The sequence below is a fragment of the Toxotes jaculatrix genome, chromosome 17 (assembly GCF_017976425.1).
Source record: "Toxotes jaculatrix isolate fToxJac2 chromosome 17, fToxJac2.pri, whole genome shotgun sequence".
In the NCBI taxonomy this organism is placed as follows: Eukaryota; Metazoa; Chordata; class Actinopteri; family Toxotidae; genus Toxotes; species Toxotes jaculatrix.
This window is the reverse complement of record NC_054410.1, coordinates 5,437,222-5,452,160: the sequence shown is the minus strand read 5'-3', so window position 1 is coordinate 5,452,160 and position 14,939 is coordinate 5,437,222. Positions and strand designations below refer to the sequence as shown.

At 41.2% G+C, this 14,939-nt stretch overlaps 2 protein-coding genes across 2 annotated transcripts in view; one reads left to right on the top strand and one right to left on the bottom strand.

Moving 5' to 3' along the window:
* Nucleotides 1-231: 231 nt before the first annotated feature.
* On the bottom strand, nucleotides 232-2,255 carry myct1b (myc target 1b). The gene is made up of 2 exons (XM_041060941.1): nucleotides 2,132-2,255; nucleotides 232-1,326 (listed from the first exon to the last, which is right to left on the bottom strand). The coding sequence occupies exons 1-2, from the start codon at nucleotides 2,184-2,186 to the stop codon at nucleotides 824-826; spliced, it is 558 nt and encodes a 185-aa protein (XP_040916875.1). The 5' UTR covers nucleotides 2,187-2,255; the 3' UTR covers nucleotides 232-823.
* Nucleotides 2,256-4,544: 2,289 nt separating this feature from the next.
* syne1b (spectrin repeat containing, nuclear envelope 1b) overlaps nucleotides 4,545-14,939 on the top strand; it is a 76,047-nt gene continuing 65,652 nt past the window's right edge. The window contains exons 1-3 of the mRNA XM_041059965.1: nucleotides 4,545-4,563; nucleotides 5,730-6,025; nucleotides 13,087-13,148. Of these exons, the coding sequence (XP_040915899.1) occupies nucleotides 5,959-6,025; nucleotides 13,087-13,148 (129 nt within the window). The 5' untranslated portion in view covers nucleotides 4,545-4,563; nucleotides 5,730-5,958. The remainder of the gene's footprint in view (nucleotides 4,564-5,729; nucleotides 6,026-13,086; nucleotides 13,149-14,939) is intronic.

Here is a 14,939-nt window from a genome sequence, read left to right as displayed (position 1 = left end):
AAGACCTTGATGTGATGAATGTGCTGTAACTGACTGTCCCACCTTCCTGCTACAGTCTTAAACATCATTAATAAAGCAACTGATTTTTTACCATTATTTCTCCTCCATTTCACATTTAAGTAGCCTGTTATTCCACTGGATTCACTCATTCTATATAAATGAACCGATTAAGTGTTTCATGTTTGCACAAAAGCACCAGCATTGGAATAAAATCATCCTTAAGATCTTTATTGTGATTTTAGATAATTATAACTATCTGGCACACAGTGATTCCCTCATTTTCACACAATCAGAGCAAAATCCCACCGGTGTCTACATGTGTCATTGAGATGCCATGCAGTCGTCTCAAAAAATCATACTAGACCTGCAGTGATTAGCTGGTCAGTTGGTTAGGTTTAGATGCCCAAACATTTGCTTGTCTTCTCCAGTGTGCGAATTTGCTACTTGTCTCTGTTTTATATCATTAAAATTTTAATATTTTAGAGTAGTCACCAAAGGCCACGGAAAACTGTTTTGTGACATTCTATAGAGTAAACAACCAACTGATTAATTGAGAAAACAATCAATGCAAATTATTTGATTAGTTAGTTGCACCCTTAACCTACATCTCATAGTATAATACTGAGCTGACGCTACACAGCTGTATAAGCTTCTTATTCAATTACAGACCCCCTGCTTTAAACTGAAAAGTGGCAGAAATGGTCTGATCACTCAATATGCAGAGATAACTGTTCCTTATAAAGAGCAGAACACAGCCAGAAAGTCCACTGTGATCCCAGAGTGGTCTCTTTCTCCAATTCTTGTTGTATTTAGGGTGACAGTTTCAAGTGCAGGTCTCTTCAAATGCATGGATGACACTGTCGTATGCCGGAGGGGGAGTCTGCGAGGGGAGGAATCCTTTAAGTCCATTGCTCCCCAACCAGAAGGAATGTCTCTTGTTTGGCACGAGTGATGCTGAATCTGATGAGTTCAAAGCTGCTGTGTCCTCAGGCATGCTGACCTGGGTGTCCTCTCCCATCTCCAGGTCAGCCCTGTTCTTCTTGGGCAGTGGCCGGAAGGTGGACGTCTCTGCACCGGGCTTGCTCCCCAGAGGACCCACTGGCTCCAGAGAGGGCTGTCTGTGGACACTTAGAAAAGTGCTTCGGTAAAGGCCCATCGGGCTGCTCATGGGGTCATGTGTTTGTGAAGTGCGAGATTTCTTTTTGGAGCGCCTGGTGATCCTGGCGGTGGCCCTGCGCCTGGACGCCCAGGTCAACAGAACGTATATCAAAGCACCCAGCAGCAGGCCCACAAGCACAGATAGGCAGAAGGCTAGAATCATATCGCCTGGGAAAGAAAAAATCAATGCGGAGAGTCAGAAAAGGGAAACAGTGAGGGATCAAAATAATGGTCGGAAATGTTTAGTGGAGTGTGTGTGAGGCCGGATGCATTGTGTTCTTGTGAAAATGGGGAAGATTATTTCCCCAGATGGTGGATTCAGCTTTGTTCTAAGTTTGAAATAAAATCTTATTTAGCATAGACAAGAAGTGTGCGTCAGCTGAATAAAGAAGATCTCAGATTTGTTTTGGGAAATTTTGCTCTGGTGTATTGATTTATTATTGCTGGGTATTGCTATACTGGGCACAGTGTTACATAAAACCTTACATCATACCTGCTGTGTGGGTTCACTGTCTATTTAGTATCATTGTGCTGAAGCACAAACTGACCATATCATCACTATGACACATTAAATATGCAGCTTTTATTTTTATTTTTTTCCTGAAATGATGATGCACTGTACCGTAAATGGATACTGATTACAAACTTCTCACGAAAAGTTGTTCAAGGCCAGTTTATATGAATATTGTAGCACCTTTCCACAGCAAGGCAATTTAAAATGCAGACTACAAGACATACACAGGCATTAAGACTATATACTGAAAGAAAAACAACATGGAAATCTGTCTTTCAGTGGTCCTTAGAAAACCAGTTTTGGAAATGTAAAAATTTAATTTGTTTAAATTGGACAACTATCACAATGGCCTTTCACAATACATCCACTAATACATCATGCTACTCTTACCTATTAAAGGCTACAGCTTTGTCAAATAGTCCCTAGATCTTCACAAGAAAGAAATGCAGACACACTCACCAAGATTAAATGATTTTAGTGCTTCCAAAAAGGGATGTGTTTCATTATGTGCCATTATTCCACCATAAGCTGGTGTTAGATTCCACACTGACTCTGAGCAGACAGACAAATGCTTAGATTTTTCCAAGAGAGGCTTCCCCCCCCCCATAGAGTTTGCTGTGGCGGAAACTTTGCTGTCATGCTTCCTTCCCTTTCTGGCTTTAAAATTAGCAAATGCATTGCTTATCTGAGTGGGACATAACACTGGGAAACAGGGTTCTTTCCTTTTGCATCACTTCCTAAGGATCAATACTTCTTTTGCACAATTGCACTATTGGCAAGGCATGTTATATGCACATCTGTGTGCAACAATTGAGATCACATATTGTTTTTGTGCTACACACAGGTTCTTATTGTGACTATTTGGGTAAATTAAAAGAAACTAGAACCATTAAAAATACAGCCCTCCCTCTGACGTAAAAAGTCTTGGCAAAGTGTCCAAGTGTCCTGACAAGGTTCTGGACAAGCTAACCCCTGAAAATCCAGCCATCCACTAGAGAGTCTGCAGGCTATCAAGCTCTCAGACTCAGTGGGGGATTTCCTTCAATTGTTGCTCTGTTCCCACTTCACTCCTGACCTCAGAGCTGTCAGGCTGATAACACCACAGACCAGCTCTCTGCAGGTCAACAGCCAACTACACCCTTTCTATAAAGTGACATATTCATACATTTTCATAGTACAACAAAAAGTTTTATATGAGGTAAACGCCCTACTTGTTCAGACGGTCATGTCACACACATGTCCAGCAGGTGGCGCTGAAGCACTGCAGTTCTGAGCACTGGCCAGCCTTCAGGAAAAAGTTTACGAGGGTTGCGTTTGAGTCAGGTTATTAAAGTTGTCTAATTGGCAATCAAAGTGTGGCGTAATGTGTTAGCTGTAGGAAAGGAAATAATAAAGCTGCTTAGCTTCATTCAATACGTTATAGTTTGGAAACATTACTCAGCATTTCCAACAGTGGCGGTTCTACATTGAACTACTCCCTGGGCAACTCCCCCTCCAAGAGCACCCCCCCCCAAAAAAAAAGAAAAGACATAACGTTAACACATTGTGTTTGTGTTAACATGCTTGGTTTTCTATTATCTATCATATTACTTTGACAAATTTGACAAATTGGCGCCCCCTGCAGGTGCTCTTGCTTGCTGAGAAGGTGCCGTGATCTGAAGCTGTGTGAGGAGGGGAAAGAGGAGGGGGGAGCAGTGCACCTCTGGGTCTCTCCCAAACGGAACGGATGGACAGGGGTAATCCAGTACTCGAATGGAATTAGTGGGCTAAAGTCACCTCGACTTTCTTCCAAATAATGCACATTTCATTCATATTATAAATACAGGCCTATAATTCCTGCACGGTTTTGTTTTTCTGATAATCCTGCTCTCAGGATCGCACTTACTCTGCCAGTCACTGTGGCTCAAGCAGAGAGGAGCTTTTCAAAGCTAAAGTTGATCAAGTCGTACCTGAGGTCAACCATGTGTCAGGAATGGCTCACTGGCCTTGCTGTCATCAGTATCAATCACTCAATAGGGGGGCAGGTTTCATATGATATTATTGATGATTTTGCATCAAGGAAGGCCAGAAAGGTCAGGTTTTAGTTTTTGTTTGTTAGTTTGTTAATAGTGTTATAATTTGATTTCCTTTAGTGTGTTTTCATTCGTGTGATGGATTTGTGCTATTCAGAATATTTATTCTATATTTTATTTGTATATTATTCTTTTATTTTCTTCATTATTCTAAAATAATAAAATTATGTTGTTTTTATTTTATATTATTGTTATTCTCTGTTGTTGTTATGTGTGATTGTGTATATTTTTGCCACTTTTATGTATATAGAGTATATTTATTTAATTTCTGATAACTTTAATTTCCAAACTGTTTTGGGAATGTTGGAGATGGAGATTGTTATAATATAAATATTGTTAAAACATGGCTGTTTGTGTTAAATGTCTTTTCTTTTTTAGGGGGGGGGGCGCTTGGAGGGGGAGTCGAGACATAAAATCCTTTCTTGGTGTTTCACTGCGCAACTTGCATGAAGGGATTGCAACAAAAACAGGGAGCTTTGTGCTAAAAAGACAGTAACTTTGTAAGATATCCACTTTAATTTGTCCAACTCTGACTACTGAAGGATGCCCGGGATTCCTCTGTGCCGAGCCAAAGAATGAAGCCTTTTGTCCCTATAAACAGGACAGGACAGGAGGACAGGAACTAGACCACACATTTCCGACCCCTCCTCCTCCTCCTCCTCTTCCTCCGGCGCGTGCAGTTTGTCGCCGCTCCGCTTCTCGTGGCCACAAACTTCACTTCACGCCACCATGTTTCATTTTCACCGTAACCACTGGCAACCAGGCAACACACGGACACTTCCTCTGTCAGGTTACCATGCTCCGCAGAGCTCCAGAGCGGTAAGATTGAAATGTCAGAGTCTTATTCACTGATAGCGTAAATATTTACCGCGATAGTGGTTGTCATGGTCCCGTTCATCTGTCTATCTGTTTTTTTTTTCGTGAGCGTGGATACTTTAAGGTTTCTTAGGTCTTGTGGTGTTGGGTAACTTCCTTTCGTGTTGTAGTGGCGCTAGCAGGTTGCACGCCACCGTTCAGACAGTTATTCACATTTGTTCATTTGAGTGTTAAGTAACTTGTGAATGTACTGTGTGTGCACATAATGTCGTTAAAGCGATGGAGGCAAACATTTGTGCCTTAACTTTTTTTTTTTAGCTCGTTCAGAGGTTTTCTTGCTCGATAATTTAACTTCCCTTTTGATAGACATTTTAAGTGGTAATGAGTCACTAAGCCTTCTTCTTTTTTTAACATAAAGTTGCATTAACTGTGCATTAACCATTTTACACGTACGTCATGAATGGTTGTTGTCCAGTTATTTGCCTCTTAGTAATAGCTATTTGTGTTGATGTTTGCTTGTCTTCATGCAGCTGTATGTCCACGGTCTATATCTACGTTTGAATTTGTGTCTTCCTGTGAATTTCTTGGCACTTAGAGAGAAGTACTGACAGTCTTATTCAAATGTCTTCTGCATGTCAGTACTCCTACTTGGCCACTAAAGTCCATTCTGAGTTTGTAAAATGATGAATTTTACAAACAATGAATTTATTGATTTACACAGTTAGTCTTAAATGGAGTAACTTTGCTTTTCTTTAGCATTTTTAGCCTTTGAAAGCAAAACAGGATCAGATGCTTGCAGAATTTGATAAGCAGCAGACATTTTGACTTGTCGAAGGAGGAAAACCACAGGTGTGGCTGATTGCATTAACAATTGCTGTTTCAGGCCATGATAATGTGTGACAGTCGTTAATTTCATTATTTAAACCTGTGCTTTTTCCATTATGCTCTGTCAGAATGTCTTCTGTATAAAGGCTTACTGAATATGCAATGATTGAGGCAAACTGTGTGTGTGAAGCTTATTTATTGTGTACAAAGTGGTTTCACATGAACATGTTTTGAACAAGAAAAGCAGTTAGATGGTGTAGTTGGTTCTAAAAGTAGGGTTATACTAACCTCTTGAGAATAGGTGTGGCCTCAATTGAAACCCACGACACGCTTCTCTTTTGCAGGCAATGAATGGAAGAAGTGCTTCTATTGGATAGTAAACCTGCGTCCTGCATGAAACTGAAGATTCAATTGGACCTGGTCCTGCAGTGAAATTAGACAGAGAGAGAGAGAGAGAGAAGAGAAGGAGAGAGAGGGAGGGGCAGAGGGGATGTCCCACTCAGGACTGTTGTGAAGGATCTTCTGCTCTCAGCATCAGTGACCCACCTTATCGTACAGCTGCAGTGAGACGACATGGCCTCTCCACGGCACTTCGGTCGAGCGTCTGTGGACATTGCTAATGTGATGCAAAAGCTGCAAGGTAAGTGTCATCTTTGGCTCAGTTGGCATAAGGACAAAACATTCTCTCCTCCAGCGCTGCTGCTCGGTAATATTGTGCTGATTCAACGCCTGGGCTGCATGCCCATCTGAAGTTTGCCAGCTCTCGCAAGGCAGGATGCTCACATGCTCATGCTCACATACACACTCTCTTGCACACTTACTCACATAGGAGCATTTGGGGATAAAGTTAGAAAACTTAAATAACTTTTTTTCCCTTATTGTTTTTTAGGATTATTATAACCATGTTCTTTTGAATTTTATTTTCTTGTAAAGCTGGATTCTGTGTTGCTGGAAAAGACTTTAAAAGTTATAAAATGCACAAAAATTACAATGTAGGGTTACATACATACATACATGTAATTGGCCTGTTCTCAAGCCCCTGTAGCATTAGTCACGCGTCTAGCTAATTTGATTTAATGTGCACATGGTGCTTTTTGTCACCAGGTAATTTTTTTCCAAGATAATCTTATTTGGAATAATAAGAAATTTGATGTTTATTCTTGTGATATCTTGTGACCAAAGTACAAAAAGGTAATTCAGAAGTTATTTAGAGGAACATGATTCGTTTTATTCAGTAAATAAGCTGTTCTTACTGTAAATACTCTGTTCTTACAGTACTCTGTACTGTTCTTAACACAAGCTGTCCTTTGATCAGCCTGTCTTCACATCTTTAAATCAGATTTTCTGTTGAGACCAGTATGCCAGATGTGTTGCAGAGGGGCTTGCATTCTCACATCATGTCCTTATCCAGGTAGCACCGATTCATCTTGATGCCAGTAAAAAGAACTTAATAGTTTTTGGACACACACATGTGTATATGTGTGGTGTATATGTGTGTATATGTATATATATTTTTTTAAATATGCAAATCTGCGTCCTTAGTTTGATCACCTCTGTGAAATTTTCAAATTTTAAAGCGAGAAGCATCCAAGACATTTAATCTGATGTCTGATGTCTTGACTGGTGCTTCATGAATCCACAGACGATGCACTGAACCTGACACCCTTTCTGCCCTTGGTAAAAGAATGGATCGATTGTGGGAGTCTCTTTTTGTTAGTGCCCCCCCCCCCCTCCACCTTTGTTACAAGGGCATCGGGCCACTACCATCATTACACAAGTCTGGTAGATTCTGGCAATCGCTGCTGCTCCATTTAGATGTATTTCTGGATGTACAGTAAACCAGAATGCCAGGACATTTTGATTATTACTGCTGTTATGGCTTGTTGCCATAGCTGCTATTATGAAACACTGTCTGTGGTTGTGCCAGTGTTGCCCGGTTCCTGCTGTAGATCATCTTAGTTTCCGGTGTGATGCACAGCTATTTCCATTCACTTGTTATCAATATATATTTTAAGCACAATGAGGGTGAAATTTGTCATTACAAAGAACGCCCATCAGTTGGGCGTCATTTTAATGTTTAACACATTTTGTTATAGTGGCTCAGACATGTTCTGATACTTAGTCTTAGTACTTAGACTGTATAAGCTCGCTCCACGTGATTTAATGCATGTTTAAGTCTTTATAAGTGGATATTTTATCTTATTAATGCTCTGTAGTTTAAGTGATAAACAATGAACTGAACCTCTTCTTAGCTGCTGCTGAAAAAATATGATCAATAATCAGACAACTTTGCACGATTGGTGTTGTCTTGCAGTGCAGAGTGCCAGCCGCTGCTGCGTGTTTCGTGTGAGGAAGTGGAACTTGGTGTCAGGTCACATCTGGGAGACATTATTGTGCCAGTGGTTTTAGGTGCTCTGTGGATGGAGAGAAGCAAGGTAGTCTGGGTTTTTTTTTTTCTTGCTGCTAATCAAATGCAACTTCCTGTCATTAAAGGCGTCCTGCAGGGAGGGGTACTGCACACTCGCTTTGAGTTGAGCAAGGGTCCATCTGTGCAGATGAATAATTGACACCAGCAAATCTCTAGCCCTGTGGAAACACACCGACTATCTTAATTGTGTTGATTGTTGTGGTCGACTGTGCACCGTGTGTCAAAAACAAAAACCTCTCATAAACTATTAAACATTTAGGAAAGTAAAAACTCATTTATATTTGATACAACTTGTTGCTGCCATCAGTCTATAGCAGCATTGGTCTGTTTGGTTCCAGGGACATATGACAATAGAGTAGCAGCGCCTTGTGGCCTTAAATGCTCTCAGGGTGCAATTGATGTCTGTCTGTTGGCTGGTGGAGTGTGCGTGACAGGCATGTTACCCTCAATATGACGGGGCTCTTGCGGGTTTCAGTTTAGTTGAGACTGTGTGTCGAACAGGATATGAAGAAACACAGCTGCTGAAGGGTTTGTGGTGACGTCTCGTAGTGTCATGAATCTCCTCCCGGAAATAGAAGCAATCAGATAATGACAAATGTAAGCCTATTCATGTTTTTTTTTTTCTTTAAATGATCAGATTTTTCATTGATTTCCAGAAATGATTAGTGAAATGTCATGTAGTTTTGCTTAAAAAATGACTGGAATGGCTGCTCATTAATTTTCTGTTTATTGAGCTCTAAAAAATAATGTGTTTTGGTTAAACACCTTCCTACTTTTCACCTGCAGCCAGTGACACCAGACTGCACATTTTGTTTTCAAAGGTCACTGAAAACATGGAGATCTGCTGTGGCAGTGCAGGCCTATTGTTAGAAATCTGTGCTCACCAGGAAGGTGGAGCTGTTTCATCGTGGTTGGAGTAAAAGCAAGTAAGAGAAAGGCAAGCTTGCATGTTGTCAGCTGTGAAAGATGCTTCTACTTTGCAGCGTCAGTAACAGCTGCCAGGGACAGACAGCCACCGCAATGATATGATCTCATGAACACTGAGCCTAATTCCCTCTCTGCACTCAGCCAAGCTGCCACAGACCGTTTTAAATACTTAGTATTGCGGAAGGTTGTGGTTTAAAAGAAACCATGCCTTTCCTGTGATCCCGTGTTCGTTTGTTCTGTTTCTTTTTGAGCATTAGATCACAATACTGTCATTTTGGTTCATATTAGTTCATATAAGTTCAGGATACCATTCAGTAAGTAAATATTCCTGTGTCAAGCATCTCAGAATGGACTGGCTGGAGTCCAGCTACAGAATCAGTTCTTGTCCTGCCTGCTGATCGTTGGCCCGTCAGAGCTGAAGTAGGGCTGCTCTCGACTAAATGGAACAACAACAGAAGGAGTGGGGCTTTTACAGTGCTCCCAGGTGACCAACACAGGCCAATGAGGCCAAGCACATACAGTACAGTATTGCCGAAGGTATCACCTGTCCTAAGATCACCTTAAGTACTCCATTACTCATGTGAATTGCTGACGTGTTAGTGGTTTGATGCACTGCATGGTGTTTGTTGCCGGGTCTATCCACTTTTAATTGGCACTTGGCTACTAGTACTACATCAGGGTTCATTAAGTCAGTTGACCAAGACGTGACGACTCAATGATGGTGAGTTGTTTTACATGAGGATTTCATGCTTTTCAGAGTTCATATATCCAGACCTGACCAACGGGTACAACTTAGCACACAAAATAAATCATCTAACTAAGATCAGAACTCTGGACAGTTCCTAAATAGCTAGTTGGATGTAGAACTGGAATATCAGGAAAGCTTCAAGTTATCATTTTGCAAGTTTTCTTTTTTATTCTATCATGTTTTTTTTGTTGCTTTTTTATATTTTCATTTTGATAGCAGTCCTAAAAACAGTCCTTTCCTGTCCAGAAACTGGCACTGAATGCTTTGTCAGACTTGTCATCTTGATTACTTATTTTTGACTCAGACATTTCCTGATTTGAATAAAAAGTGTTCCCTTTCTTGACGAGAAAAAAAAAATCTCTGAATCTGAATTTCTGAATCTTTCACCCACTACTTGTGGCCTTACTGAGCTTTGGAAACAAGTCATCTTGTATAAAGTTAAGTTTATAGTTCTCAATGTCAGGTAATAAAAAAATAAAATATTGTTTTGTTTGTTGTGCAAAAACTCAGGTATTAGTAGTAGTATTTCAAGTTTTTGAATGACTTTTTGCCCTAGTTTCCACTGGTGGAAACAAAAGCATAACACCACCACTTCCTTTGCAGCAGAGGATTTTTCCTGGGCTGGACCTGTCTGACACTGAGAGTATAGTGTTTGAAAAGTAAAACACTTTATTGATAGGGATGTAGTTTTATTGCCTTTTGCCATCCACTGTTCTTTTTTTTTGGATATTAGCACTATTTGGACTCTGAGTACCATGAAAACATGAACATGTAATACATGTCTTTATTAATTAGACTTTTGTTTTTTCGGTTTGAAAAAGATTATTCTGTTGTAATGATTAAATATAAATAAAAACGTTAATATATGGTGTCTTCAAGTGGCTGGCGGTTAAAGGGTTAAAAAGATAAATTCTTACCTCAAACATAAAAGATTTACCTCTTGCCCTCATAGACAGACCAGTGTGAGTATCTAACTTGTTGTATTTAACTTGTTTTGGGCTTAGCTGGACATAAACGTCTTTGAGCCCTGACTGTAGCATCTCTGAAAGCTCATTGTTCTCTGTGCGTGCAGCTGTCAACATCGTTTTAACGGTGCTTTTTCTGACCTTTTGATGTTTTGATATAAAAGGGGAAGAAAAAAATCCATTTTCACCCAAATAGCTTTTCTGGGCCAGTTCCACCAGCAGTCTGTAGAGCAGTAATAATAGAATCACAAGCTCAGGCCTATTTTTAGTATATCAGAAAAGCTTTTAGTATGCCGGTGGTCTTGAAAGAATAAAGGGATTTTTCTGCAGGAGATGATAAGCTATCAAGTACCATACTTGTTCACTGTTGTGTGTTACATTTAGAAGAGTGGAGTAGTAGTCCAACAGAAAAAAAAAACCCAGCCTGGTCAAGGCTGAAGTGGTTCTAGTAGGCCTTACGGGACAAAAATGGAGATGCTGTGGAGCTTTTATGTGATTCTGTGCATGCAAAGGGAATCCCGCGGTGGGTGTGTCTGCTCTGTCGTCACAATAGCTTTGGCCCTGAGAGAGAGAGAGAGAGAGAGAGAGAGAGCAGGTGGTAGATGTCGTTCACCAGCGTCAGCATTAATTATTAAGATTTGTTGCAACATGGTGAGCTTTGTTCTAGTCTATTTAATTAGTAGTTCCACAGGGACTTCAATTAATTTATGGCCAAAATTATAAAAAAAACAATATTTTTTTTCATCAATTTTTTTTACATTTGTTTCATCAGTGCCTCAGACACTGTAAAGCTTTTTAAATGTGTCAGTCTCATAGAAGATTAAACAAATCTTCTAAGCAAACACAGGCCCACACATACACACAAACTGAGCTTAAACCGGGATAATGCAGCCAGGGCTGTGACATCACCACCTCCCACATGCTGATTGGTGGAGCCATGCATCGAGCTGGTCTCTCTCCAGCCTCAGATGGTATGATGATACAGCCAGGCAGTGCAGCGGGGGCTGTGCACATCCACACAGGCATGGCTCCTCTGGATGGGAAAAACACAGGAAGAAGGAAGGATGGGATTTTAAATCGCCCTTTCTCTTAGAGTTTTCTCCTCTGCCGTCTGGGTGTGTGTGTGTGTGAGTGTGTGTCTGTGTGCGCGCGTGTGTGTCGGTGTGTCTGTGTGTGAGAGTGTCAGGGAGGAGGGGACGTTTTCATCACAGCCTCCAGCAGCTCTTTTGCTTTCAACGGGGAAACCAGGCAGCCAGATCTGTTTTGCTTCCTGCTGGGGGAAAAAAAAAAAAGAGGAAAGGACAGCTGTGTGTTTTCGTGCCGGTTTTTCCACTGTGGATCTAATTTTCACACATACATATATGTACCCTGGAACTCATGAGAGGCAAAGGGAGAGAGCTGGAGAGTGGGGTGTAGAATGGCTCACTATAAGGATGTATCTGTCAGGAAGACTTCTTTAAACCTGGTTACTGGATTTTTTCAGTATCTACGTGGTAAGTAGGGCAGCAGCACCCTTCATCTTTCATCTGTGTGGTCCTCCTCTGTTGCTAATATGGGACATAACATAACACAACATATGCTAACGGTTTGTAGGTGAATCCCTGCTATGTGAACTAGTTATCATGCTGCACAAACACAGCTGCGTTTGCGTGTTTGTGTGTGTATGTGTGCATCTGTAAGTGCGTGCTATGCTTCAGTGGGCATCCCCTGTGCATCAGTGATGAAGCATTTGCCTGTGGGTTAACTTGAAGTCTTTGCTCCCTGTATAGTGTTCGCATTGCCTCCATAAACACGTGACCACTGTCTATATCTCTAAGGGTGGATGTTTAAAAATGGCCACTCCGTGCACTGTGCAGCACTAGACTGCCGGCATGCGTGACAGGGTGTTAGAAATCAGTCCTTGTTGCGACAAACAGCATCACTACAGCAAAGATATCAGTTGTTTTGTTATACGTGCTGCATAATGCATGAGGGATTGTGGCTGAATATATTAATAGGCCACAAAAGAGGCTGAGGGTGACCTGAACAATCACGCATGTTATTACTGAGCACAGAGGGGCTGGCGAGATGTGTTGGCAGAAATTCCCTCCCCACTCAGTTTCTAATCTCCCTGTGTGACCTCTTTTTGAGAGCACTTCTCAGGAGGATCTGTTATACTAGCACTGACAAGCTTGCGTTAATGACGCTGCACATATCTAACCATTGCAGAAGTCATACTTTTTACTTCTTGTTTGGTGCACGACTGCTGTAATGCTACTCAGCATCCCAGAGGGAGTGTGACATTGTGTAGTATGAGGCTGGATAAAGTAGGATTATGACAGGGGGAGTCCTACAAAGGCTATAACTGATAAAAGTTATCGTTAGAGATTAATATTTTATGTGTTTTATGTTTCTGTGGTATCTATAAACCCAACCATATCCGTATCTCAAATCAATTAACAGCCACTTCTTTGGGAAACACTTCTTTGATGTCTGATCATCAAGTCGTGTTGCGTCTATTCATGCCAGCTGATCTATCAATATCACCAGCTCCCCTACTCTCAAGTATGAGGCTTATGCTCAACAGTCAACAGTCAGAGCATGTGGCATGTGTCTGCCGTGTATTGACGTGCGCTCTGTGCCTTCGTTTTCAGATGAGCAAGAGGCGGTGCAGAAGAGAACCTTCACAAAATGGATCAATTCTCATTTAGCAAAGGTAAGAGTGAATTTCCATCCATGCTCTGCACTGCTTACACACCACACGGCTGTCGTAAATCACTCACAGGGGTCGGAGCTTGTATGATTTTAGAAGCTCGTCGGGCTCATGATAATCAAATTGTCAAAGCAGTTACGCCACAAGTAAGTTGCTTTGCTGACCTTTTGCATCAGAGACAGTGATGTGTTATTGCTCGTCATGATTATGTAGCTTCACTTTGGTCAGTGGTATTTCATTGCACTGACTGCAAGACAAGCTTTGCAGTTCAACAGTAATGGTCCCTAATACCAGTTCACGAGATAATTAAATTTATCCAGTTAACTATAAGGAATGGCATCATTTACCTGGTTTCTTAAACCTTCAAAATCAAATCATGTTTAATGGAACAGGGTTTGTTTATCTAGTGATGGGGAAGGACCACGCTCTCCGTACAGTACACCTATGATTCTTCTGTTATCCTGAGAGGACAGCCACTGAAAAGGTCACAGCAGAGACTGCTGCTTGTTGCTTTGCTGCAAAGATGACAGAGACATGATGGGGCTCAGAGGCATCTATACAGTTCTCAGAATCTCATTAGGTTCATTTATACTTAATATACCTGTGCTTCTGTACCACAAGTGGAGCGTTTGTGTGGACATATGGGGGGTTTAATGGAGTTAATCAGAAACCAGTGTGGGGGGTGTACTTATTTGTTGTGTGTTAGGTGTTTGTGTTTGTCTGCGTGTGCATGAATGTGTTGGTACATGCATCGGTTATTCGTGTACTGTGTGCGCGTGTATGAGTGTGTGTATTTGGAGACAGGATTGGCAGGGAAAGTGATGCGGTGTGCAGATGGAGAGCAAGAGGGTGAGGACAGTTCCCCGCGGGCAGTCGTCTGCTTCTGAGGTCCATGCATGTAAATTACAAGGCACTGAGTGCACAACAATAACATATGCTGTATCACATCACATTGTGACCCTAAAATAACAGAAGCTTTATTAGATCTCGCACACGGCATGAAGATGCACCTTAGAGCTTTGAAAACAATCGGACATTGACAAAAACATTCCCCAGGAAATTGCTCAAAATTCAGGATTATGTAGCTGGTTGTCTTTATCTAAGTATAATCGCTGATGACACAGCAGAGTGTACGGCTAAACACACACAGATTTAGGGTTTAAGTCTGGAACCTGACAAAGATATTTGGTTTAGAGGGAGTCTTTTGTTAAGCTTGATCTGCCCACAGTAGTTCAAAGCATGGCTTCTAAAACTTTAGAAGAATCTCAGTTATGTGGTGGGCCAGTGTAGAGTCACTCTGTTGGTCTATTCTTCATTATTCATGCACTGCACCCGAGCTAACTCACTGTGCATACCAATAGGACTAATGTAGCATAAGCCACATCATGAAAGAGCTCTCAGTCACATTTACACTGCTGACAGCTCCTGTAAGCGAGAGACTGGCTTATTTAACAGTGGTATTTACAGTAGTTTTCATGTGCACAAAAGGTTTCTTGCAACGGATGACCATTGGTTTGCATTGGAATCGCCTTTTTTTATGAGTTTGTTTTTATCTAAGTTTGAACTTCCTCCGGTCGTCACACTTTCCCTTCAGCCTTTTGTTTCCATTTCCTCTGATATTGTATTACTAAGCACCTTTCAATTGATTTGACAGTTTTTCCACTGTTTTTTTTCACTGTCTCATGTGACTCTGTTGCCCAGGAAATATATTTTCCAGGGTGGGAATGATTTTCAGGGGCTTTTTTTTATGTGATTGCACATATTAGCTGTCTAACTTGAAAATTGGATTACTCT

Coding starts and splice junctions, on each gene's coding strand:
- myct1b (XM_041060941.1), bottom strand. CDS start 2,186: ATGGCACATAATGAAACACATCCCTTTTTGGAAGCACTAAAATCATTT. Junction 1,327..2,131: donor ACTAAAATCATTTAATCTTG/GTGAGTGTGTCT, acceptor TTTCTTTCCCAG/GCGATATGATTCTAGCCTTC.